Here is a 26241-nt window from a genome sequence, read left to right as displayed (position 1 = left end):
GCACAGCTTCCTGTGAGTGACAGTGGCACCCAGGGCTGAGCATGTTGCAGGGTCATAGGATGTGTACCCGGTCCGGTATGAGAGTGCAGTTCCCTTCCGTGTTTTGTATATGTCTAGGGTGATTACATATTCCTGTGCACCCTTTTTTTGTTTTCAGTTTGTTTGGATTTGAAAGCTTGCATTGTGTGGCTGTTTTAGGGTCTCAGGTATTGGAGAGGACCTTGACGTGGTACCTGAGCTTGTCCCATTTGGCCAGATGCGGTGACTAACCTTTCCAGTTTTGCTTTTAAATCTTAGCTGAGAGCTTGCAAGTGAGTGCTGGGTTTTCTCTGTGTGTTGTATTAATTTGTTTTGTAATTTTCCCTATGGTTCTTGCACCCAGACCTGTCTGGGGTTAACTGCTTGTGGCTCTGGGGACAGCACAGCTTCCTGTGAGTGACAGTGGCACCCAGGGCTGAGCATGTTGCAGGGTCATAGGATGTGTACCCGGTCCGGTATGAGAGTGCAGTTCCCTTCCGTGTTTTGTATATGTCTAGGGTGATTACATATTCCTGTGCACCCTTTTTTTGTTTTCAGTTTGTTTGGATTTGAAAGCTTGCATTGTGTGGCTGTTTTAGGGTCTCAGGTATTGGAGAGGACCTTGACGTGGTACCTGAGCTTGTCCCATTTGGCCAGATGCGGTGACTAACCTTTCCAGTTTTGCTTTTAAATCTTAGCTGAGAGCTTGCAAGTGAGTGCTGGGTTTTCTCTGTGTGTTTTATATATATATATATATATATATATATATATATATATATATATATATATATATATATATATATAAATACTCAGCACACCTAAATGTATCAAGAAATGAAAATATTTAATGTTAGCAAGAATATCATTTACCAAAAAATTATAACAAAGAAATTCATCAACGAAATACACAATAGACATACCAAAAAATGGGGAGAGGTCCCTAACCTATCCTTAATACAAAAATACAAATGCAGGAGTGCTGTAGCTGAAGGTGAATCAAGCAATAGATACAAATACGTGACTGGTGCATATAAGGAATAGTATAGGTAACCGTGCTATAATTATTATAATAGTTAAAAAATATATGCTGATAATATATATCAAGTGCAAGGAGAAGTGAACTCCAAGCAAATAAGTATAGTGTGATACAAAAAAGTGATGCAAAAAAATAAAATACTTCAAATAATCAGGATACAAGAGTAAATAAGTCAATGACTAGTGATGTAAGTGATGTAAGATAAATACAAAAAATGTATCTAATGAGCACAGAGTGAGTACACCAAACTCCTGAAATAACCTAGAAGTCCCTAACCTAGGTCATATACTAGATACAAAAATACAAATGCAGGAGCGCTTTAGCTGAAGGTGAATCAAGCAATAGATACAAATAAGTGACTAGTGCATATAAGGAATAGTATAGGTGACCGTGCTATAATTATTATAATAGTTAAAAAATATATGCTGATAATATATATCAAGTGCAAGGAGAAGTGAACTCCAAGCCTATCCTTACTCAGACTCGCATGCAGCACACACTCACATCTTTTAAAAAGTTTCACAGTTCAATGGTGTGAATAAGTAACCAAAGGGCTCAAAAGTGATACTTTGTAATCCATATATACAATAATAATATTTTAAGCTTGATTGAAATCGAGATCTATGATATCTAGAAACCTGAGGGATGAATTTGTTAGGGAAGATTTGGGTTCTATAAATCCAACCCTACCCCTCCAAAAAAACGGTTCATTCCCATGCTATAGCTGTGCACAATGTAATTCCCTCATTAAAGGTGACTATGTAACACATCCGCATAATGGAGTTAAGATTAGTATTAGAAATACATATACTTGTAACTCAAGTTACGTAATTTATGTCATAAAATGCCCGTGTGGGATGGCATATGTGGGTGAGACCACACAGAATGTCAAGGAATGGATCAGACAGCATAAGGCAGCCACTAGTAATGAAGACTATGATGCCCCAGTTGCTTTTCATTTTTTGACTCATTCACATAATAAGAGCCAACTTAGGTTTTAAATTGTTGATGACGCTCCCCCGCTTAGAATAGGGGGTATAGACAAAGGACCCTCTTCCGCAAGTAAGCCCAGTGGATCAGGAAACTAGATACGCTTACTCCTATGGGTTTAAATAGAGATATACCTTGGGGTTTCTTTATTTAAAGATTTTCGTTATTCTTACAAAACAAGATTAAACCACCAAATATACACAGCGTCAAAATGGTGCAGCACAGAACAACTAAAGGAGACAAACTCACTAAACCTGGGACTCCAGCAGCAAGCTCTATGAACACCAAAAACAGAAAAACAGAGAGACATGAACACATCATCTGTAGAAGAATCACACAAAAAAACCTCAATCCCTCCTCCTGCACACCCAGTTTGCCAGCTAAAACAACACAGTTTTTGTTGTGAATTAGACATTTAGGTACGCTAGTATAGTGTCAAGTGTGGATATCTATCATATTGATATACTTACTATGTTGGGACTATAATTTGATTGTTAGAAATACATTATGATAAATTTGACATCACAGATCAGATGCTATTATATAGATTAGAATATTGATTACTGCTTAATATATTCTCCCATTGCTTTCCATTATGTGTTTATATATAACTGTTGATCAGTTGATTATATATAACGTATGAAGATAAGTCTGACATTACAGATGAGATTCAGCTATATAGATTAGTAATTGACCATTGCCTAATACATCTTTCTATTACTTTCCATTATGTGCCTGTATATTAGATACTGAACAGTTGATTATATATAACACATTACGATAAATTTAATATTACAAATGAAATTCTGTTACATAGATTAGTAATAGAGCATTGCTCAATGCATTTTTTCATAGCCTTGAATTATGTTTTTGTATATAAAGTGGTTTAATATAGTGTTCGCTAAGTTAGAGTAAGTGTGTGAGTGATGTACACGGAAGGAAGGTGTGTTTCCTATGATCCAATCACAAATGAGATGTGAACTACAAGAGGCAGTGAATGCTATGAAGTGTCATACTCCTTAAGAAAGGGCGGAGTCCCAAAACACGTGTCGGAGTGTTTGACTAAGGCAATCTTTTCTAAATCCATCGTATACATGGGTCTTCTTGAGATGACATCCTGGATTTCCAATAGCCTCTAACAACCGTTACATATGACAAATTTGGTGCAGTACATCACGCTCATGGAGCGGTATTCAACAGAAAGTCAGACAGAGTATCAGCAAGTATATTCTCTGTTTCTTGCAGGAGCTGAGATAATACACGCTCACTGAGCGTTATCCGACAGGAAGTATAATCTATGTCGATTACGTTGCAAGCTGTCATAACATACAGGTGTTCTTGTGTAGCCTGTGGGACATTTACAGTTGTGTTTTGCTTATGAGATATATTGCAATTATTACTACACCATACGCTTTAGTTGTAGAGAGGCTTATATATAGTCCGGTCACAAGGTCACAAGTTCTACGGACTGGGAAGTCTTGTATATGGGAAAGGTCTATGTGATACATCTTGCTCTTTAGGGGTGTGAGACCAAAAAAGATAGGAGGGCCTTATGTATATGGTAAAAAGTCACTTGCTGTGTGAGCACCAGTCTAGTGTCCATATAGTGGGGGAATAGGCGTAAAAGTCCTGTACAGTGTGATGTTTAACAGTTCATGCAGGAAATTCCCCCACTCACTTACCCAGCTGCACGGTCTCTCCCGGTGTCAATGCCAAAAAGAAGATTCTCAGCGTCGGAGTTGGCCCGTCCACAGGGGGTACCTGAAAATTGGAAGCAACCTCTTTGGCGGTCAAACAGAGACCTCTGCGTGCCTCCTTCAATGTACCATTCCCCTCCTGGGTCTTCTCTTCGATCAGCTGTTCGGCGTCTGACGTACCTGGTAAGCGTCTTTCAGCTGGCCACACCTCTTTGGATCGCTCTTCTTTTCCTCCAGGGTGAGTACTGGCAAATGCAAATGATATTGGTAATTCGGCTATGCTGTGAAGTCCTCTGTGCTTGCTCGATCCCCAGATGAACAACTTTATGAATGTAATAAGCAGCACCAGCGGACTTATGGTAATTTAAAAACGGCTTTATTAAACAGATGATAGATCTTAAAACAAAGAGCTACGACTACGGCCAGAAGGGCTGAAACGCGTCAGCATCAAGTTCATTGAGTGTATTCCTAAGGCACTGCTTTGTCACTAAAGATCACGCTTTGTTTTAAGATCTATCATCTGTTTAATAAAGCCGTTTTTAAATTGCCATAAGTCCGCTGGTGCTGCTTATTACATTCATAAAGTTGTCCTTATGTATATGGTGGTTACATATGGACAGTGAACTTTGGTAAAAATAAAATATATAGTATACAGAATATAAATAAGCATATTCTTTGAATGTCTACCGTATCTCTGATGTAAAATCATTGTTTTATATCAACAGATAAAAAATAATCATAGTGTCCCATATATGCAGTATTGACATGGTAGCATTATCCATAACCAGAATTCAAGATTTTTTTTAAATATTGGGCTCCCAAAGCCCTATACAGTGATGACTGCACTTGTTTAGAGCTCCAAGCACAGAAGTGACGGAGTCGGGGCCAAACATAATACAAGGCCCAACTTGACTACAAAAATAAGGAGCATACCCAAGACACCTGGCTGGAACATTTTTAATTTAACACAGCTGATAACGCGGTTTTACAATGGCAGAAAAAGGGCACGATCTTCAGCAGTAATTAGGCTGCAACCAAAACACGCACCAGAAGTGCAAAAGTCATGCACTGAAAGACCCTGCTCAAAAATGCCGGCGTTAGATGAGAACACCTAGAACATCTGCTCTTTGATGCATCTGCAGCAAGCACATTACTAAAAATCATTGTATGATGGTAAGATCAAACCACCATTACGCACTATAACACTATCACAGACCCATCCAACAAATATAATGAAAGCTTAAATACTGCTTCTATATGTGCTTAGCAACCAAATCCATGCTTTACCTGACAAATGAGAAGTCTGTAACACTATAGCCTGGCTGCTAACAAGCAATGTAGAAAGGAAACAGAAAAAAAACAGCTAGCAGAACAGAAAAACTTTGTACATGCTTATAGGGGGGACATTAAATAGCACATGGCCTGAAGCCTATAACATACCAAACACCACAAATAAGGCCTAAGAAAGTCCTTTTATTACCCCAACTCACTAAGCTCTGCAATCTACATGTATTACCTCTGAGCTAACTACCAATTCTTACAAAACAAGAATAAAGCATCAAATAAACACAGCGTCAAAATGGTGCAGCGCAGAACAACTAAAGGAGACAAACTCACTAAACCTGTGACTCCAGCAGCAAGCTCTATGAACACCAAAAACATAGAAAAACAGAGAGACATGAACATATCATCTGTAGAAGAATCCCAAAAAAAACCCTTGATCCCTCCTCCTGCACACCCAGTTCGCCAGCTAAAACAACACAAGAAGAAGACAATCCAGCCAATCTTATCCAGCCAAGTATAAACATCAGAGAGGAATGTGCTGACCTCAAAATAGAAATAAATGAACGGGGGTTAAGAGTAGAGGCACTGGAAGACGACAGGAAAGAGCTAGTCAAAGACATGGACGAGATGTCACATACTATAACCAACCAACAACAACAACTGACAGATCTGGAAAACAAACTTGATGATATAAAAAAACAGAACGTGTAGAAACAACCTCAGAATATGGGGTATTCCAGAAACCATCAATGGAGATGACATAGCAGACCATCTTCAAAGCTTGTTCCAGTCACTAGCAATAGCTAACTCAATAGTGATGGACGAGGTACCCTTAGAAAGAGCACATTGTGCACTCCGCCCCAAGCCAGGAGAAAATCAACCACCAAGAGACATCATACTACGTTTCCTGAACTATAAAGACAGGGAAAAAATTTACACTTTCTCCATAACACATCCAAACTTCACCTATCTTGGATCACGCATTCAAATATTCCAAGATCTTTCAATTAAAACGTTACAGAAGAGAAAAGAGTTTTCACACCTAACTGCGCACCTCAGATCCTTGCACATATCATATAGACGGAGATTCCCGGTATCACTACAGATCAACAAGAATGGAAAACGCCATATTTGCCAAGCCCCAGAATAAGCCAATTCTTTCTGTAAACAGCTGAACATACCCTCCCCACCAGCACCAGACCCAGAAGAGAACTCCAATGCACCTCCGACCAGGCAACAATCCGAGTCCCAAAAGAAAACATGGGCAGAAGCAGCTACACAACATACGAGGAGCAAACCACCATATAGGACAACCGGCACTACAGAAACAACCTGAACATTTCATCCCGAGTCCACAAGAACAAGGACACTACCTCCAACTAGTCTAGGTGACTGGTAACCATGAGTCTACCTAACACTAATATTACTTACTATAGAATATATATCTTGTTTGTAATGTTAAAATGTTAAAATAGCAGGAGTAGAGCATTTCAGTTTCCCTTTCTTGAACAGTAATTCATGTGAAAATGGACATTACCTGCTACATGCCTAGTTAATAATCAATCATTTGTTGAAAAACTTATGTTGAACTTAATATTTAAGAAACATGTGAAAAAGGACAGTTCCTGCTTTACGCTCAGATGATTGAAATATACAGGTACCTATTTACATGTGAATGAGAAATTTATCTGATATTGATTATAATGTTTGTTAGAACCTAAAAGGATTCCTATCAGCTGAAAAACGCTCAATTGCGTTCCATGACTTCTACAAACGTAAAATAGACATTATATTGGTACAAGAAACACACTTTACGAAAACCAAAGAGACAACTCTTTCCAAATTATACTATAACCAAAACTATTAAAGTTCAGAAACAACAACAAAAAATGGTTTAGGAATATTCTCTAAAAAAGGCACCCCCTTTGAGCTACTTCATAAAAGTTCGGACACAGAGGGCAGACTTTTGATCTTGGTAGGACTCTTCTACGGTAGACCATTGACACTGGTTAACATTTAAGCACCTAATCGTCCACCACCCTCCGGATGGATGAAGATTGAAGACGCCGCCTGGATGAACACTTCTACCGGATGGAGGACCTCTTTTTTGCCGCTTGGATGAAGACTTCTACCGGATCAAGGACCTCCTCTGCGCACCCTGGATGAAGAATTTGGCTCGGCTGGGTGAAGACGACTCAAGGTAGGGAGATCTTCAGGGGGTTAGCGATAGGTTTATTTAAGGGGGGTTTGGGTGGGTTAGAGTAGGGGTGTGTGGGTGGTGGGTTGTAATGTTGGGGGGGTATTCTATTTTTCTTTTCAGGTAAAAGAGCTGATTACTTTGGGGCAATGCCCCGCAAAAAGCCCTTTTAAGGGCTGGTAAAAGAGCTGATTACTTTTGTATTTTAGAATAGGGTAGGGAATTTTTTATTTTGGGGGGCTTTTTTATTTTATTAGGGGGCTTAGATTAGGTGTAATTAGTTTAAACTGCTTGTAATTCTTTTTTATTTTTTGTAATTTAGTGTTTGTTTTTTTGGATTATAGTATAGTTTATTTTATTGTATTTTATTTTAGCTAATTTTATGTAATTTATTTAATTAATTTAATGATAGTGTAGTGTTAGGTGTATTTGTAAGGTTAGGATTTATTTTACAGGTAATTTTGTATTTATTTTAACTAGGTAGCTATTAAATAGTTATTAACTATTTAATAGCTATTGTACCTAGTTAAAATAAATACAAAGTTGCCTGTAAAATAAATATAAATCCTAAAATAGCTACAATGTAATTATTAGTTATATTGTAGCTATATTAGGGTTTATTTGATAGGTGAGTATTTAGTTTTAAATAGGATTATTTTATTTAATTTTAGGAATATTATTTAGGTTTAGGGGTTAATAAATTAGGTTTAGGGGTTAATAAATTTATTATAGTAGCGGCGACGGTGCGGGCGGGAGATTAGAGTTTAATAATTGTAGGTAGGTGGCGGCGATGTTAGGGAGGGCAGATTAGGGGTTAATCAAATTTATTATAGTGTTTGCGAGGCGGGAGTGCGGTGGTTTAGGGGTTAATAAATTTATTATAGTGGCGGTGATGTCCGGTCGGCAGATTAGGGTTTAATAAGTGTAGGTAAGGTGGCGGCGACATTGGGGGGGCAGATTAGGGGTTAATAATTATAATATAGGGGTCGGCGGTGTTAGGGGCAGCAGATTAGGGATTCATAGGGATAATGTAGGTTGCGGCGGTGTCCAGAGCGGCAGATTAGGGGTTAATGGTATAATGCAGGTATCAGCGATAGCGGGGGTGGCAGATTAGGGGTTAATAAGTGTAAGGTTAGGGGTGTTTAGACTCGGGGTGCATGTTAGGGTGTTAGGTGCAGACTTAGAGAGTGTTTCCCCATAGGAAACAATGGGGCTGTGTTAGGAGCTGAACGCTGCTTCTTTGCAGGTGTTTGGGTTTTTTTCAGCCCAAAATGCAGCATTGTTTCCTATGGGGATATCGTGCACGAGCACGCTTTAGCTGCTTACCGCTACCGTAAGCAACGCTGGTATTGAGGGTTGAAGTGGAGCTAAGTTAGGCTCAACACTCCCTTTTCTGAGCCTAACGCAGCCCCTCAGACAACTCTAAATACCAGCGTTGTCTTAAGGGTGCGTTGGGAAAAAAAGCAGCGTTAGCTATGCAGGTCTTTACCGACAAAACTCTAAATCTAGCCGATAGTTTCCCGATCTCCAATGGTACCCGACAGGGTTGCCCTTTATCACCACTCCTCTACCACCACTATTCTACTTACATAAGACAAAACCCAGACATCAAGGGAATAGACATAGGTCCCATACACCAAAAGTGTCTGCTTTACGCTATTGACATTATATTTACTGTAAAATCCCCAATCGACTCCATCCCCACACTACTCACAGAATTTCACAAATTTAACAAGGTCTCAAATTTCTCCATAAACATGGACAAGTCAGTCTTGTTACCAGTCAACCTACCTGACTCAGACATATAATTTCTTTCCAGAAACACAGACTTTTTAATTAAACCCGCAATAAAATATTTAGGGATCAACATTACACCACAAATATCAGAACTATATAATCAAAACTATATTTCTTTGCAAAAAGAAGTATGCCAACTGTTAGAATCATGGCATAAACAGGGACATCTATCATGGACAGGAAGAGCACACACAATTAAAATTACCATATTACCAAAATACTTATACATATTTCAAGCTCTGCCCCTAGACCTACCCAAATCGTATCTCCATACACAACAAAAATTGCTTGAATCTTTTATATGGTCCAAATGGAAAGGGCGAATCCCGAAAGAGACTCTATAAAAAAACAAAGAAAACTGAGGTGTAGGAGCCCCTAGTTTACTACATTTTTACAGAGCTACTCATCTAGCCCGAATTGTTGCATGGAATCATACTTCCCCTGAGAAACCATGGACATATCTAGAGGCCAAGATGATAGGTAGGGAAAGTCTAGGTGAGAGATGCTGGACACCAATAAAGCATAGACCTGTCAACACATACACCAATTACTATATAGCAAGCATACAAAGTATGGGACACCACAATCTCCACTAACTATAGAATATCAACACAAATCTCTCCAATGACAACTCTTATTGATAACCCATTCGGCCAACATAAATTTGCACAAAACTCTAAAATAAATGGCATCAAAACAAAAATACCGGCACATTTGCTCTTCTCTGAGGGGCAAATGTGTACACAAATAGATATTGCAGTAACAATAGGCCCTCCCTTTCAAACATGGTACCCCTATTTTAAAGTGAGACATGCTATCAATACCAACCCGCATAAGGCAGATCTAACAAGAGCACTTACACCATTCAAAGTACTTTGCACAAATCCTAAAATTCATCGGTCACACATATTAATATCTCTTAAATTACTACAACGTCCATTCCCAGATTACAGACCACCTTTTATCCTAAAATGGGAAAGAGAACTAAACACCACACTACCTGATGAGAAATGGGAAAAAATCTTTCTATCAAAAATCATCCCTACCCCAAAACATAATAGAAATGAATTACAAACTATTATCTAGGTGGTATCTGACACCCCATAGGTTACACAGCATATTGTTGGAGACAATGTGGAGAGATAGGGACTTTGTCCCACATTTGGTGGTCCTGTCCACTAATCCAAGAATACTGGAAAGATATCAATAGAAGTCTCAATAATATACTCCAGATCAACATTGCTATAACACCCACATTGATACTACTTAATGACCTCCCTAAAATTCCTTGCCAATATCGTAAAAAATTGCTTCAATACATTCTGAACTGCGCAAAACGACTGATTCCAAGACTTTGGAAAAAACTCAATTATACCAATAAAAGCATTTAATAAAAAAAAAGGAGATTATAGCCTCAGGAGGCAACAACTGACTAGCTATCAACTAGTAGGGAATTGCATCCTAACATCCCTACTAGTTGATAGCTAGTGAGTTGTTGCCTCCTGAGGCTATAATCTACTATTAGCTCAACATTGTTGTCTATTACAGTGGCTGTACACTGAATTCAACTATTATTATTATTATTATTATTATTATTATTATTAAAGATGTGGATACTAGGTGTGACTTAACTCTCCACCATCCCCTATTGGTCTTCTGAGGATAATGACATATTTTTGTTAATGGGTATTGCCCTTCTTATTAGTGACCTTATAACATATTTCAGGGTGCCTGAATGTCACTTATAAGTGTGGTTCAATGATCTTATACTTAGGGAGACCTACACTATATACACATGCAAGTGTATAGGGCTTTGGGAGGCCACTATTTTAAAAATCTTGAATTCTGATTATGGATAATGCTACCATGTCAATACTGCATATGTGGGACTCTATGATCATTTTGTATCTGTTGATATAACAAAATATAATGTATTCCAGTATTATTGTTATGTTATCATCTAGTCTCTGTCTTTCCAGTGTATAATACGTTTTCATTATGTATTTAATGATCTTTTGACAGCAGAAATACGGTAGACTTTTGAATGATATGTTTATTTATATTCTGTATACTATTTATTTTATTTTGTATACTGTGGTAATTTGTATGGTTCATGACACTCTAATTCTATTGGCTAGCAGAGCCGAGCCTCTATGTCCACTGACAATCATATTCTAATTGACATTTTTTATATTTTTTTCTGACCTCTATAACCAATAACTGGCAATCCTGCATGCAATCACAGATATTAACGCTTATCTTAAATATTTGCATGAGCAGTGTTTTGATGATAAATAAGTGCATAGAATTTTAACACATTTTCTATTAAAGGGCCATAATACCCAAATGTTTAAACACTTGAAAGTGATGCAGCATAGCTGTAAAAAGCTGACTAGAAAATATCACCTGAACATCTCTATGTAAAAAAGAAAGATATTTTACCTCAAAAGTTCCTCAGTAGCCACCTCCCATTGTAAAGAATTTCTAAGCAGCATTTTAGTGTGTCTGTCCTGGGACATCTGAAGGGATGAGCATCGTGCACTCTCATATTATTTCACCAATCAGGTAAAGGAAGCTTACTATGAAATCTCATGAGAGTTAAGTCAAATCTCATGAGATCACAGTAAGAGTCCATGACCTCAGCACTGCTGATGCTGATTGGCTGCTGTTCATTTCTTCATTTTTTTTTATTTTTTTACCTGCAGCTGGGAGCAGCTGAGTATAACTTTTTACACAGAACTTACTCTACTGAGCTGAGGAGATTGTGAGGTAAAATATCTTCCTTTTTTACATAGAGATGCTCAGGTGATACTTTCCTGTCAGCTTTTTACAGTTATACTGCATCAGTTTCAAGTGATTTAGCATATGAGTAATATGTCCCTTTAAGAGATATAACAGTTCTCTACTATATAGAATTGGGAGATCCTGCAATATGTGCTCATACTGACATTAGTTTTTTAATGGGGTAATTTAAATGGTTTATGGCTCTTTAATTCTATTGGCTAGCAATCCCGAGCCCCTATGTACACTGAGAAACATTTCCTAACTGATGTTGTTTAATATCAATACTTTCTGTCTGACTTTTAACTAATAAGGCTTTATTTATTTATATATGATTATTCTCCCTGTAATATAACATTTGTATGCTGTTACAAACCAGTGAGCTATATTATGATCTGGTTTATTCTACCTGCTGTCTGTGTCATATCATACTAATTTAACCCCTTAAGGACCACAGCACTTTTCCATTTTCTGACCGTTTGGGACCAAGGCTATTTTTACATTCTGCTGTGTTTGTGTTTAGCTGTAATTTTCCTCTTACTCATTTACTGTACCCACACATATTATATACCATTTTTATCACGATTAAAAGGACCAGGCCATTTTTCAATTTCCTTCCCTTAAGGACCAGGGCTATTTTTATAGTTTTTCTCGCCATTAAATGGACTTTCTAAAGATACCAGTGTTTTCATCATATGTTATAATTTACTATTAAAAAATTATAAAATATGATGAAAAAATTAAAAAAAAAAACCTTTTTCTATCTTTGACCCCCAAAATCTGTTACACATCTACAACCACCAAAAAACACCCATGCTAAATAGTTTCTAAATTTTGTCCTGAGTTTAGAAATACCCAATGTTTACATGTTCTTTGCTTTTTTTAGCAAGTTATAGGGCAATAAATACAAGTAGCACTTTGCTATTTCCAAACCACTTTTTTTCAAAATTAGCGATAGTTACATTGGAACACTGATATCTGTCAGGAATACCTGAATATCCCTTGACATGTATATATATATTTTTTAGAAGACATCACAAAGTATTGATCTAAGCCCATTTTGGTATATTTCATGCCACCACTTCCCCACCAAATGCGATAATAAAAAAAATTGTTCAACTGAATGACATGGGTGCAGGTGTCTTTGGGGGAAAGGATGGTAGCAAGTTTAGAGAACCTTTTAAACTAGGCAAAGGGGGGAAGGTCAGTTAGAACACAATAGAACAGAGAGATCAGTCTGTGAATATGTCACTCCCTTAATATCTCAAGGAAGGGATGACTTAAAGGGACACTGAACCCAAATTTGTTAATTTGTAATTCAGAAAGAGCATGCAATTTTAAGCAACTTTCTAATTTACTCCTATTATCAATTTTTCTTCGTTCTCTTGCTATAATTATTTGAAATAGAAGGCATCTAAGCTTTTTTTGGTTTCAGTACTCTGAACAGCACTTTTTTATTGGTGGATGAATGTATCTACCAATCAGCAAGGACAACCCAGGTTGTTCACCAAAAATGGGCCGGCATCTAAACTTACATTCTTGCATTTCAAATAAAGATACCAAGATAATGAAGACAATTTGATAATAGGAGTAAATTCGAAATTTGCTTAAAATGTCATGCTCAATCTGAATCACAAAATAAAATTTTTGGGTACAGCGTCCCTTTAAGAAATATCATATTAGAAAGTATAGAAGAAAGCACACCAAGTAGCAGCAGAAAGCACATGAAAATTAAATGTATGGCAACAAATGCAAGAAGCATGACAGGTAAAATGGGGGTGTATTTAGAGAGCAAAAAATCCCCTTGTTAGAGGGAATTCAAGGTGGGAACGAGTATTAGGCTCTTAGGGTCCCTAATGGATAATCCTACGTATCACAGTAGGGCAGTGCCTGATACCGGTATATGTCAGGTAATGTTAAGTTAGGAAAAAGAGGTATCATGTGGCACACTTGTTAAAGAGCCTAAATAGCTGTACCATAGGTTAGCACGAGGTTTATAGGTATTTAAAATATAACTTTTATTATAAATAGAGCTAAAAAAATTATTATATATATACACAAAAAAATAATAATTTTAAATTAAGAACATAAATGTAGCTGAAGAGAGAGGGGGGGATGACCATATATAGTGTATTAACTCTGTACCATCATGTCAATCCTATTCAACTAGAACACACTGTGTCATAGAATGTTAGCAACAAAATTAAGTTGTAGAGTGTAATAGCACTTGGACACCAATAGGGGTAACAACAATAGGTCTAAACAATAAAAAGCTACATCAGATATATTGAGATACTTGATTAAGTGATATAATCAGTTAAAAAATTGTAAAAATTGTAAATTGTAGTAGGGTTTAGAAAATGCTTGAGCCAGATAGACTGGCAACTCTTTATTCAATACAATAAATTGTGTGAGTTTGTGTCAGGCTACCACCAGGATTATCTGTTAGTTAGGTAAATACTAAGGGTACCAGGGACACCCTACTAGTGTCCAATAACAAAACACTGACACTGTTCTTTATATGATTCTAACATATTGTCAATGTACACCAGGGTTACTATGTACAAATAGAAAATTATTGTGAATATTTCCATCCCAATTTGTGGGAAACACTTCTTTCATTGTAATCGCTCACAAAAGAAGCAAGTCCACTATTATTTTCACTATAGGGCAGTTTCTTTTGGAACCAACCCTAATTTACAATTTTTTAACTGATTATATCACTTAAAGGGCCATAATACCCAAATGTTTAAACACTTGAAAGTGATGCAGCATAGCTGTAAAAAGCTGATTAGAAAATATCACCTGAACATCTCTATGTAAAAAAGAAAGATATTTTACTTCAAAAGTTCCTCAGTAGCCACCTCCCATTGTAAAGGATTTCTAAGCAGCATTTTAGTGTGTTTGTCCTGGGACATCTGAAGGGACTAGCATCGTGCACTCTCATATTATTTCACCAATCAGGTAAAGGAAGCTTACTATGAAATCTCATGAGAGTTAAGTGAAATCTCATGAGATCACAGTAAGAGTTCATGACCTCAGCACTGCTGATGCTGATTGGCTGCTGTTCATTTCTTCATTTTTTTAAATTTGTTTACCTGCAGCTGGGAGCAGCTGAGTATAACTTTTTACACAGAACTTACTCTGGTGAGCTGAGGAGATTGTGAGGTAAAATATCTTCCTTTTTTACATAGAGATGCTCAGGTGATATTTTCCTGTCAGCTTTTTACAGTTATACTGCATCAGTTTCAAGTGATTTAGCATATGAGTATTATGTCCCTTTAATCAAGTATCTCAATATATCTGATGTAGCTTTTTATTGTTTAGACCTATTGTTGTTACCCCTATTGGTGTCCAAGTGCTATTACACTCTACAACTTAATTTTGTTGCTAACATCCTATGACACAGTGTGTTCTAGTTGAATAGGATTGACATGATGGTACAGAGTTAATACACTATATATGGTCACCCCCCCCCCCCTCTCTCTTCAGCTACATTTATGTTCTTAATTTAAAATTATTATTTTTTTGTGTATATATATAATAATTTTTTTAGCTCTATTTATAATAAAAGTTATATTTTAAATACCTATAAACCTCGTGCTAACCTATGGTACAGCTATTTAGGCTCTTTAACAAGTGTGCCACATGATACCTCTTTTTCCTAACTTAACATTACCAGGTAAAATGGGGAAGCTGAAGCTCTTAGTTGCAGAAGAGGACTATTATGTTATCAGTATAACTGAAACTTGGTGGGATGATTCACATGACTGGGCAGTTAAAGGGACAGTCTACCATAAAATTGTTATTGTTTTAAAACATAGATAATCCTTTTATTACCCATTCCCTAGTTTTGCATAACCAACACAGTTATATTAATATACTTTTTACCTCTGTGATTACCTTGTATCTAAGAACCTTCTTCCAGCCCCCTGATCACATGACTGTGACTGTTTATTATCTATTGTCTTAAATTTAGCATTGTTTTGTGCTAGATCTTAAATAACCCCCTGTGCCTGAACACAGTGTTATCTATATGGCCCATATGTACTTTCTGTCTCTTTGTGTTGAAAAGAGATTTAAAAAGCATGTGATAAGAGGCAGCCCTCAAAGGCTTAGAAATTAGCATATGAGTCTGCCTAGGTTTAGTTTAATTTGTAAAAAAGAGCAGCAGCACCACACTTTATAAACTTTTAACTGCTTTTAATGATAAAACATACAGGAAAGCAACGACGTTGACGTTTCGGTCATCAACTGACCTTAATCATGGACAACATGATTAAGGTCAGTTGATGACCGAAACATCAACGTCGTTGCTTTCCTGTATGTTTCATCATTAAAAGCAGTTAAAAGTTTATAAAGTGTGGTGCTGCTGCTCTTTTCTACAAATTTGTCTACTTTGGGGGTTAGTGCAGAAACCCCTGTAGCGTGCACCCTTAATTGGATGGTGAGTGCTGGGCCCATTTCTATTTTTCCATACTAGGTTTAGTTTAAACCAAGAATACCAAGAGAAAAAAGCAAATTTGATGATAAAAGTAAATTGGAAAGTCAATTAAAATTAAAAGTCCTATCTGAATAATGAAAGTTTAATTTATACTAGACTGTCCCTTTAACTTAGAGGGGTATACTTTATTTAGGAGGGACAAGAATAATAAAAAGTGGAGGAATCTGCTTGTATATTAAACCTAAACTTAAACCTACAATAAGGGAAGATATTTATGATACAAGTGACAATAGACCCTGTGGGTGGAAATAAAGAGTGGGGAGAAAAATCCTAAAAATATAATACTAGGAACATGCTACAAGCCCCCCAACATTAGTGACCTGGAGGAAACTCAACTGCTTATCCAAATAGGTAAGGCTGCTAATAACAGTGCTGTAATTATGGGAGATTTTAACTACCCTGATATAAACTGGGCCAATGAAACTAGTAATTCATTAATAGAGGAGCCAACTAGGAGTAACGCTATATTGGATTTAGTGCTATCAAATAATACAGATATAATATCAAACATAGAAGTCAAAGAACATTTGGGTAACAGTGATCTATAACATGGTAACTTTTGAAATCTCTTTTCATAAGCAGTGTCTTAAAGGTTTAACTAAGACTTTTAATTTTAAGAAAGCAAAATTCAACGATTTAAGGAAATCATTAAATAATATAAATTGTGACAATGTATTCTCTAATAAAAATACAGAGGATAAATGGATAATATTTAAAACTTTGTTAAATAAATATACATATCAACAAATACCATATGGTTATAAAAATAAAAAATAAAAATCAAAGCCGTTGTGGCTAAATAAAAATGTGTTTAGAGAAATTAGGAAAAAACATAGGGAATTAAATTATTCAAAGAAAATAGTACAGACTCAACATACAATATTTATAAGGAATGTAACAAAGCATGCAAAAAATTAGCAAATTAGCCAAAACTGAAAATGAATAATTAATTGCAAAGGATTCTAAGTCTAACCCTAAAAGGTTATTTAAGTACATAAATAGCAAAAAATCTAAGAAGGACAATATAGGTACATTAAAATGTAGCATGATAAATAATGACAGGGAGAAGGCTGATGTACTGAACCAGTTTTTTTCTTCAGTATACACAAGAGAGGAACCATTGGATGATACTTTGGAACAAAATAGAACATGCCAGTCCATACCATTAACTGGGTTATGTTTAGAGGATATCAGGAAAAAACTGGATAATCTTAAGGTAAATAAAACTCCAGGCCCAGATGGAATACACCCAAGGGTGTTAAGGGAATTTAGCACTGTTATAGACAAACCTCTACTCTTAATTTTTCAAGACTCATTATCCTCAGGCATGGTACCCCAGGATTGGCATAAAGCTGATGTGGTGCCACTCATCAAAAAGGGAAGCAGGGTTGATCCAGGAAGCTATAGACCAGTTAGTCTGACATAAATAGTGGGGAAGATATTTGAAGGGATTATAAGGGATTATATTGATGAGCATATTAGTGTAAACAAGATTATGAGTTCTAATCATCATGGTTTTAGGAGAAATAGATCATGTCAAACTAATCTAATTCGATTCTACGAGGAAGTAAGTAAACATATAGATAAAGGGGAATCCGTTGATGTGATATACTTAGATTTTGCAAAGGCATTTGATACAGTGCCACATGAGCTATTAATGCACAAAATTAAGGGACTGGGAATATCTGAAAATGTTAGCTCATGGATAAATAACTGGATAAAAGATAGGGAGCAACGAGTAGTAGTAAATGGATCATACTCAGATTGGACAAAGGTAATCAGTGGAGTCCCCCAGGAATCAGTACTGGGCCCTGTTCTTTTTAATATTTTTATAAATGACTTGGAGCAAGGATTAAATAGCAACATCTCTATTTTTGCAGATAATACTAAGTTAAGTAAGGTCATTAGGTCAGAGCAGGATGAACTTTCATTACAAAGGGATCTGCAAAAATTAGAAGTATGGGCAAGTAAATGGAAAATTAGATTTCATACGGAAAAATGCAAGGTTTTACATTTTGGAAGTAAAAATAAGCAGGCAACATATTTTTTAAATGGGACAAGACTTATCCATACAGAGGAGGAAAGGGATTTGGGAGTAGTAATAGATAACAAGCTAAAGATGGGTGCACAATGCAGGGCAGCAGCTTCAAAGGCTAATAAGATACTAGCATGTATTAAAAGAGGCATTGATTCAAGGGAGGAAAGTATAATTCTGTCAATATATAAAGCCTTGGTAAGACCTCACCTTGAGTATTAGACATGTGCAATTCGGTTCGGTTCGGTTCGATTCGGAAATTCGGCAAATTTGGAGATTCGGATCGAACCGAATTTCCGAATTAAAATACTGCTGAATAAATCCGAATTAGTTCGGATTTATTCGGTAAATTTCGGATGGACATGGATTACACTAGTATTGTACAGTATATTAGGTCAGTGTTTTTCAACCAGTGTGCCGTGGCACACTAGTGTGCCGTGAGAGATCCTCAGGTGTGCCACGGCAGACTGACAACAGTGTGACATATTTTTTAAACTTTGCTTGTTTTTTACTCCCAGTGCAGGGGTAGTTTGTAGGAGGCATGGCATAACAGCACAATGCATACAGTATGTGTGTGTTTGTGTGTATGTGTATATATATATGCTGTATTAGGCTACAATGTGTGATTTTTTTAAAATTTTGGGATGGTGGTGTGCCACAGGATATTTTAATGTAAAAAAGTGTGCCACGGCAAAAAAAAGGTTAAAAATCACTGTATTAGGTTATATCACTCTGCTATGGGTTACACCTAATATACAGTACATAATACTAGTCTAAAACACAGCACACATACCGAAATTCCAAATTTCCGAACTGAATCGAATCGAATCCAGACGAATTTTTTCGAATCCGAATGAATCCGAAACGAATCCAAAACGAATTCATTCGAAGTTTTCCAAATTCGAATCGATCCGAAACGAAATTCGAAAACCTCCGAATCGATCCGAACCAAAACAAATTTTTCAATCATGCACATATCTATTGAGTATGGAGTGCAGTTCTGGGGACCGATCACAAAAAAAAGATATTGCAGAACTAGAAAAAGTTCAGAGAAGGGCCACAAAGCTAATAAGGGGATTGGATAATTTAACCTATGAGGAGAGGCTAGCCAAACTAGGTCTGTTTTCTTTAGAAAAAAGGGGCTTGAGAGGTGACATGATTACTTTATATAAATATATTCAAGGCCCATACAGAGATGGCAGAAGCTCTGTTTATTCCAAGAAAATTGTTTCTGACAAGAGGTCACAATTTAAGGTTGGAGGAAAGGAGATTTAATCGCCTGCAATGGAAACGTTTTTTCACTGTAAGAGCAATAAAATTGTGGAACTCATTACCAAAGGAGGTAGTGAATGCCAATACCCTAGATACATTTAAAAATAGTCTGCATACATTTCTGTATATAAACAAAATTCATGGATATGATTGCTAGTATTAAATGGGTCACCTTTTAGTGCGGTTATTTAAGCTTAACTGAAGCTTTTTGTAAGTATTTTCGATTTGTATAGGTTGAATCTGATGGGCATCAGTCTTTTTTCAACCTTATCTACTATTTACTATGTTACTTTTTCACATTTTTTTCCCCCAAACTTTAGGTTTCTCACTGAAATTATTTACAAACAGCTTGTGCAATTATGGCACAAATGGTTGTAAATGCTTCTCTGGGATTCCCTTTGTTCAGAAATAGCAGACATATATGGCTTTTTCGTTGCTTTTTGGTAATTAGAAGGCCACTAAATGCCACTGCGCATTACACGTATATTATGTCCAGCAGTGAAGGGGTTAATTAGGGAGCATGTAGGGATCTTGTAGGGTTCATTTTAGCTTTAGTGTAGTGTAGTATACAACCCCAAGTATTGATCTAGGCCCATTTTGGTATATTTTATGCTACCATTTCACCGCCAAAGACGATCAAAAAAAAAAAAAGTTAAATTTTTCACAATTTTGGGTTTCTCACTGAAATTATTTACAAACAGCTTGTGCAATTATGGCACAAATGGTTGTAAATGCTTCTCTGGGATCCCCTTTGTTCAGAAATAGCAGACTTATATGGCTTTGGTGTTGCTTTTTGGAAATTAGAAGGCCGCTAAATGCCGCTGAATACCACATGTGTATTATGCCCAGCAGTGAAGGGGTTAATTGGGGAGCATGTAGGGTTAATTTTAGCTTTAGTGTAGTGTAGTAGACAACCCAAAGTATTGATCTAGGCCCATTTTGGTATATTTTATGCCAACCATTTCATCGCCAATGGCGATCAAATAAAAAAAAGTTAAATTTTTCACAATTTTAGGTTTCTCACTGAAATTATTTACAAACAGCTTGTGCAATTATGGCATAAATGGCACAATTAGAAGGCCACTAAATGCCGCTGTGCACCACACTTGTATTATGCCCAGCAGTAAAGGGGTTAATTAGGTAGCTTGTAGGGAGCTTGCAGGGTTAATTTGAGCTTTAGCGTAGAGATCAGTCTCCCACCTGACACATCTCACCCCCTGATCACTCCCAAACAACTCTCTTCCCTCCCCCACCCCACAATTGTCCCCACCATCTTAAGTACTGGCAGAAAGTCTGCCAGTACTAAAATAAAAGGTATCTTTTTTTTTTTCTTTTTTTTTTAAACCCAACATATTCTGCTGTGTAGGATCCCCCTTAGCCCACAACGTCCCTGATCCCCCCCCAAACAGCTCTCTAACCCTCCCCCCTCAACCTCCTCCTCAACCCAGTACCCAGTTTGCCATAATATATGTTTTTTTCTTTTTTTTTTTTAAATGGTTTTCTGTAGTGTAGCTGCCCCCTCTCAATAGCCAACCCCTAACCCCCTCCCAGATCCCTTAGATACCCCCTCCTCTCTCCCACCTTATCCTCAGATAAATTGAATTGTGCCATAGTGTAGTGTTCCCACCCGCTCCCGCCCCAGTGCTCGCCCCAGCCCCCGTGCACGCAAGCGTCCCCATGAGTCCCCCCCCCCCGTGCATGCGCCTGGCGGCCCGCAATGATCCAGCCCCCCTGCGACAAACTTCCCCCATCGATGGCCACCCACCCGCCTTCCTGCAATGGCTCCCACCCATCAAAGATCTGACCATCGATGTCCGATGCAGAGAGGGCCACAGAGTGGCTCTCTCTGCATCGGATGGCTAAAACATGTTATTGCAGGATGCCTTAATATTGAGGCATCACTGCAATAATATGAAAGCGGCTGGAAGAGATCAGGAACGCTTCCACTGCTTGAAAACACCAACGACGTACAGGGTAGCACTTTGCTATTTCCAAACCATTTTTGTTTTTCAAAATTAGCGATAGTTACATTGTAACACTGATATCTGTCAGGAATCCCTGAATAACCCTTCACATGTATATATTTTTTTTAGTAGACAACCCAAAGTATTAATATAGGCCCATTTTGGTATATTTCATGCCACCATTTCACCGCCAAATGCGATCAAATAAAAAAAAAAATTGTTCACTTTTTCACAAACTTTTTCACAAACTTTAGGTTTCTCACTGAAATTATTTACAAACAGCTTGTGCAATTATGGCATAAATGGTTGTAAGTGCTTCTCTGGGATCCCCTTTGTTTAAAAATAGCAGTTATATATGATTTTGGAGTTGCTTTTTGGTAATTTGAAGTCCGCTAAATGCCGCTGCGCACCCCACGTGTATTATGCCCAGCAGTGAAGGGGTTAATTAGGTAGCTTGTAGTGAGCTTGTAGGGTTCATTTTAGTTTTAGTGTAGAGATCAGCCTCCCACGGTCCACCTGACACATCCCACCCACTGATCCCTCTCTGACCCCCCTCAAACAGCTCTCTTCCCTCCCCCACCTCACAATTGTCACCTCCATCTTAAGTACTGGCAAAAAGTCTGCCAGTACTAAAATAAAAGGCTTTTTTATATATGTATTTTGCAGTGATGAATCCCCCCTTAGTCCTCAACCTTCTTGATCCCCCCATACAGCTCTCTAACCCCCCCCCCCTCTACCTATCTTCCACCATCTTGGGTACTGGCAACTGTCTGCCAATACCCATTTTGCCATAATAAATATGTTTTGTTTTCTTTTTTTGCTAAATCGTTTTCTGTAGTGTAGCTGCCTCCCCTCAACACCCTACCCCCCTCCTCCTCCCCAATCCCTTTATAAAAATTAATTTCCCTCTCCCTCAATAACCTTAAAGGGACATAAAACCCAAAAAAAATATTTCATGATTCAGATACAGAATACAATTTTAAACAACTTTCTAATTTACTTCTATTATTTAATCTGTTTTATTATCTTGGTATCATTTGTTGAAGGAGCAGCCGTGCACTACTGGTTTCTAACTGAACACATGGGTGAGCCAATGACAATCAGTTTATATATGCAGCCACTAATCAACAGCTAGAACCTAGGTTCTCTGCAACACATGAACTTTCCTAGATAAACATTTCAGCAAAAGATAACAAGAGAAAGAAGCAAATTAAATAATAGAAGTAAATTGGAAAGTTGGATGAAATTGTATTCTCTATCTGAATCATGAAAGAGACATTTTGGGTTTCATGTCCCTTTAATGCCCCCACCCCCACCCCCCGCATGCTCCTGATGTCTTGTGGGCACTGCAGGGACAGGAACTGCGCCTTTAAAATAAACAAATTAAATGTAACAATTAATCTTGCCCTGGGTGTAATTATGTGAATATTTTATACTATTAATAAAGGATAACCATAGAGATTTAATAATTGTGCATTGAGCTAATAAATCTAATAAGGCAAATGCTTTTGTCTAATAGATATTTTAATGTGTTGTCATAAAATGTATAGAAAATTAGTTGCCGTTGCATTTTCGTAAAAAGAACTGCGATAAGATTAATGAATTAATTAGCAAATCACTTTATAGAACAGCAAACCTTGTCTAGTAATAGTTACATTGATTTATCTGTATCTCTTATTTGCTTAAAGGGACAGTCTAGTCCAAAATAAACTTTCATGATTCAGATAGAGCATGTAATTTTAAACAATTTTCCAATTTACTTTTATCACCAATTTTGCTTTGTTCTCTTGGTATTCTTAGTTGAAAGCTTAACCTAGGAGGTTCATATGCTAATTTTTAGACCTTGAAGGCCACCTCTAATCTAAATGCATTTTAACAGTTTTTCACCACTAGAGGGTGTTAGTTCATGTATTTCATATAGATAACACTGTGCTAATGCACGTGAAGTTACCTGGGAGCCAGCACTGATTGGCTAAACTGCAAGTCTGTCAAAAGAACTGAAATAAAGGGGCAGTTTGCAGAGGCTTAGATATAAGATAATCACAGAGGTTAAAAGTACATTAATATAACAGTGTTGGTTATGCAAAACTGGGGAATGGGTAATAAAGGGATTATCTATCTTTTAAAACAATAAAAATTCTGGTGTAGACTGTCCCTTTAATAAAGTATCGTTATTGCTTCTTTACATTTATCTGTGGTTATATCTAATCTGTGATTGGTCCTAGATATTACTAAAATAGTTACACCTAATGTGCTAATATCTGATTGTTTTTTTGTGTGTGATCATTTCTGCTATTAAACTATAAAAATGCAATCATTGTTTCATACTTGTGCAGTAAGTAGGGCTGAGTATATAGCCAAATACATAATGAAAAGAACTTAGACATCACTAGACTTAATATTAAACAATTACAGTCAATCCTGTATTTGATGCATTTTGGCACCTAGGTAGGTAATTTATGTAGGTGGATTTGCTTTTGGCTTAAATATAATGGGTACATATTAGACCTGTTCAAAATATTTTTGATTTTAATACCTTAAAGAACCAATAAATACAGTAGATTTGCATTATCAACAAATGCATGATACCTAGACAATCTAAAAGAACTCAATCTGAACTTCAAATGAATTGTAGATTTTTTTTTCTAACAAATTTCAAAGTTATGTCTATTTCCCCTTCCACTGCATCATGTGACAGCCACCAGCCAATCACAAATGCATATATGTACAGTATATTCTGTGAACATGATCAGTAGGAGCTGGTTATTCAAAAAGTGTAAATATAAAAAGAATGTGCATTTTGTTAATGTAAGTAAATTGGAAAGTTGCTTAAAGGAATAGTGTAGTCAAAATTAAACTGTCAAAATTAAACCATCATGATTGGTGGCTACATTTAGACACCAATCATCAAGCGCTACCCAGGTGCTGAACCAAAAATGGGCCGCCTTCTAAGCTTACATTCTTTTTTTTCGAATAAAGATATCAAGAGAACAAAGAAAAATTGATAATAGGAGTAAATTAGAAAGTAGCTTAAAATTACCTGCTCTATCTAAATCATGAAAGTTTAATTTTGACTAGACTATTCCTTTAACCCTTTAGTGACCAGACCGTTTATCAGTTTTCTTACCGTTCAGGAGCAGGGCTGTTTTTACATTTCTGAGGTGTGTTTAGATGTAATTTTCCTCGTACTCATTTACTGTAACCACACATTATATACCGTTTTTCTCACCATTAAATGGAATTTCTAAAGATACTATTATTTTAATCATATCATATAATTTACTATAAAGAAATGATAAAATATGATAAAAAACAAACAAACAGTTTTTCTAACTTTGAGTCCCAAAATCTGTTACACATCTACAACCACTAAAAAACACCCATGCTAAATAGTTTCTAAATTTTGTCCTGAGTTTATAAATACCCAATGTTTACATGTTCTTTGCTTTTTTTGCAAGTTATAGGGCAATAAGTACAAGTAGCACTTTGCTATTTCCAAACCATTTTTTTTTTTCAAAATTAACGAAAGTTACATTGTAACACTAATATCTGTCAGGAATACCTGAATAACCCTTCAGATGTATATATTTTTTTAAAGAAGACAACCTAAGGTATTAAAGTTGGGGTATTTTGACTCTTTTCATGCAATAATTTTACCACCAATCTATGCCAAAGTTTGAAAATAAAAATGTGGTGATTTTTTGACACACATAGCAATGATACATACCACCCATGTATAGGTGTCGGCTTCTATGGGGGTTAAAAGGCCTAATTTTTAAGGGGTGCTTTCCAGTTTTCCAACTTGGAATTTTCACATCTGGTCATCATGCACCCATGTCCTATTTGGGACATTTTTGAAGCCAGACAATGTAATTTACTCCTCCTCAAACTACATATTTTTGAAAAGTAGACACCCTAGGGTATTTGAAATACTGCTATTTTAACACTATCCATGTACTAATTTAACCACCAGTCTTTGTCAAACTTTTGTGTACACACATTGTACTTTAGGCATGGATTCTCAGTTCCTGTTATGGTTGGCCAAAAAACACCCCGATATGTGTTCATCAAGATATCCTGAGTATGCATAGGTTTGTTGGGTTATTATGGGGGTGAAATGCCAAACTTTTGACATGTGTTTGAGTTTTTTTTTCTAATTTAACATATCTCCTTTGCCTATCTTCTTTTTGGGGGCCTTTTTACATACCCCAATTTATTTGCTTGCCATGAATGTGCATATGTTTGAAAAGTTGATACCCCAATGTATTGTATATGGAGTGTTTTGATGCCTTTGATGCAACTATTTTAGCAAAAAGAAAATTGAGTGTGTGGTGGTAATTTTTTATTTTTACACACACATTGATTTTTGACTGTTATTTAGGACAGCCTGTTGTAAGTTATTACAACAAAACACTCCAGGTTGTTTTCTGCAAGACCTCCTGAGTACACCCATGTCCCTCATGCATAGGTTTGCCATGATTTTGGGAAGGTTTAGTTACAATTGTATGACTTGTAATTTGAGTTGAGTGAGTGTATTTCTTCTGCTAGGCCTATCTTTAGCTTGGGGCCTATCGCATACCCCAGTTTTATTTATTGCCATGAAAGTCTATATATTTGAAATGTTGACACCCCAAGGTATTGTATATGGAGTGCTTTGATGCAACCG

The 26241-nt window shown here is 36.7% G+C and overlaps 1 protein-coding gene across 1 annotated transcript in view; it reads right to left on the bottom strand.

The window, feature by feature from the left end:
• The window catches only part of ATP8B3 (ATPase phospholipid transporting 8B3), a 507825-nt gene that overhangs the window by 436448 nt on the left and 45136 nt on the right, over positions 1-26241 (bottom strand). The window contains 1 exon segment of the mRNA XM_053700104.1: positions 3727-4063. Within this exon segment, the coding sequence (XP_053556079.1) occupies positions 3727-4063 (337 nt within the window).

This window comes from Bombina bombina, chromosome 2 (genome assembly GCF_027579735.1).
Source record: "Bombina bombina isolate aBomBom1 chromosome 2, aBomBom1.pri, whole genome shotgun sequence".
NCBI classification, from domain to species: domain Eukaryota; kingdom Metazoa; phylum Chordata; class Amphibia; order Anura; family Bombinatoridae; genus Bombina; species Bombina bombina.
Note: the sequence above shows the minus strand (reverse complement) of the source record. Positions and strands in the feature narration are given on the sequence as shown.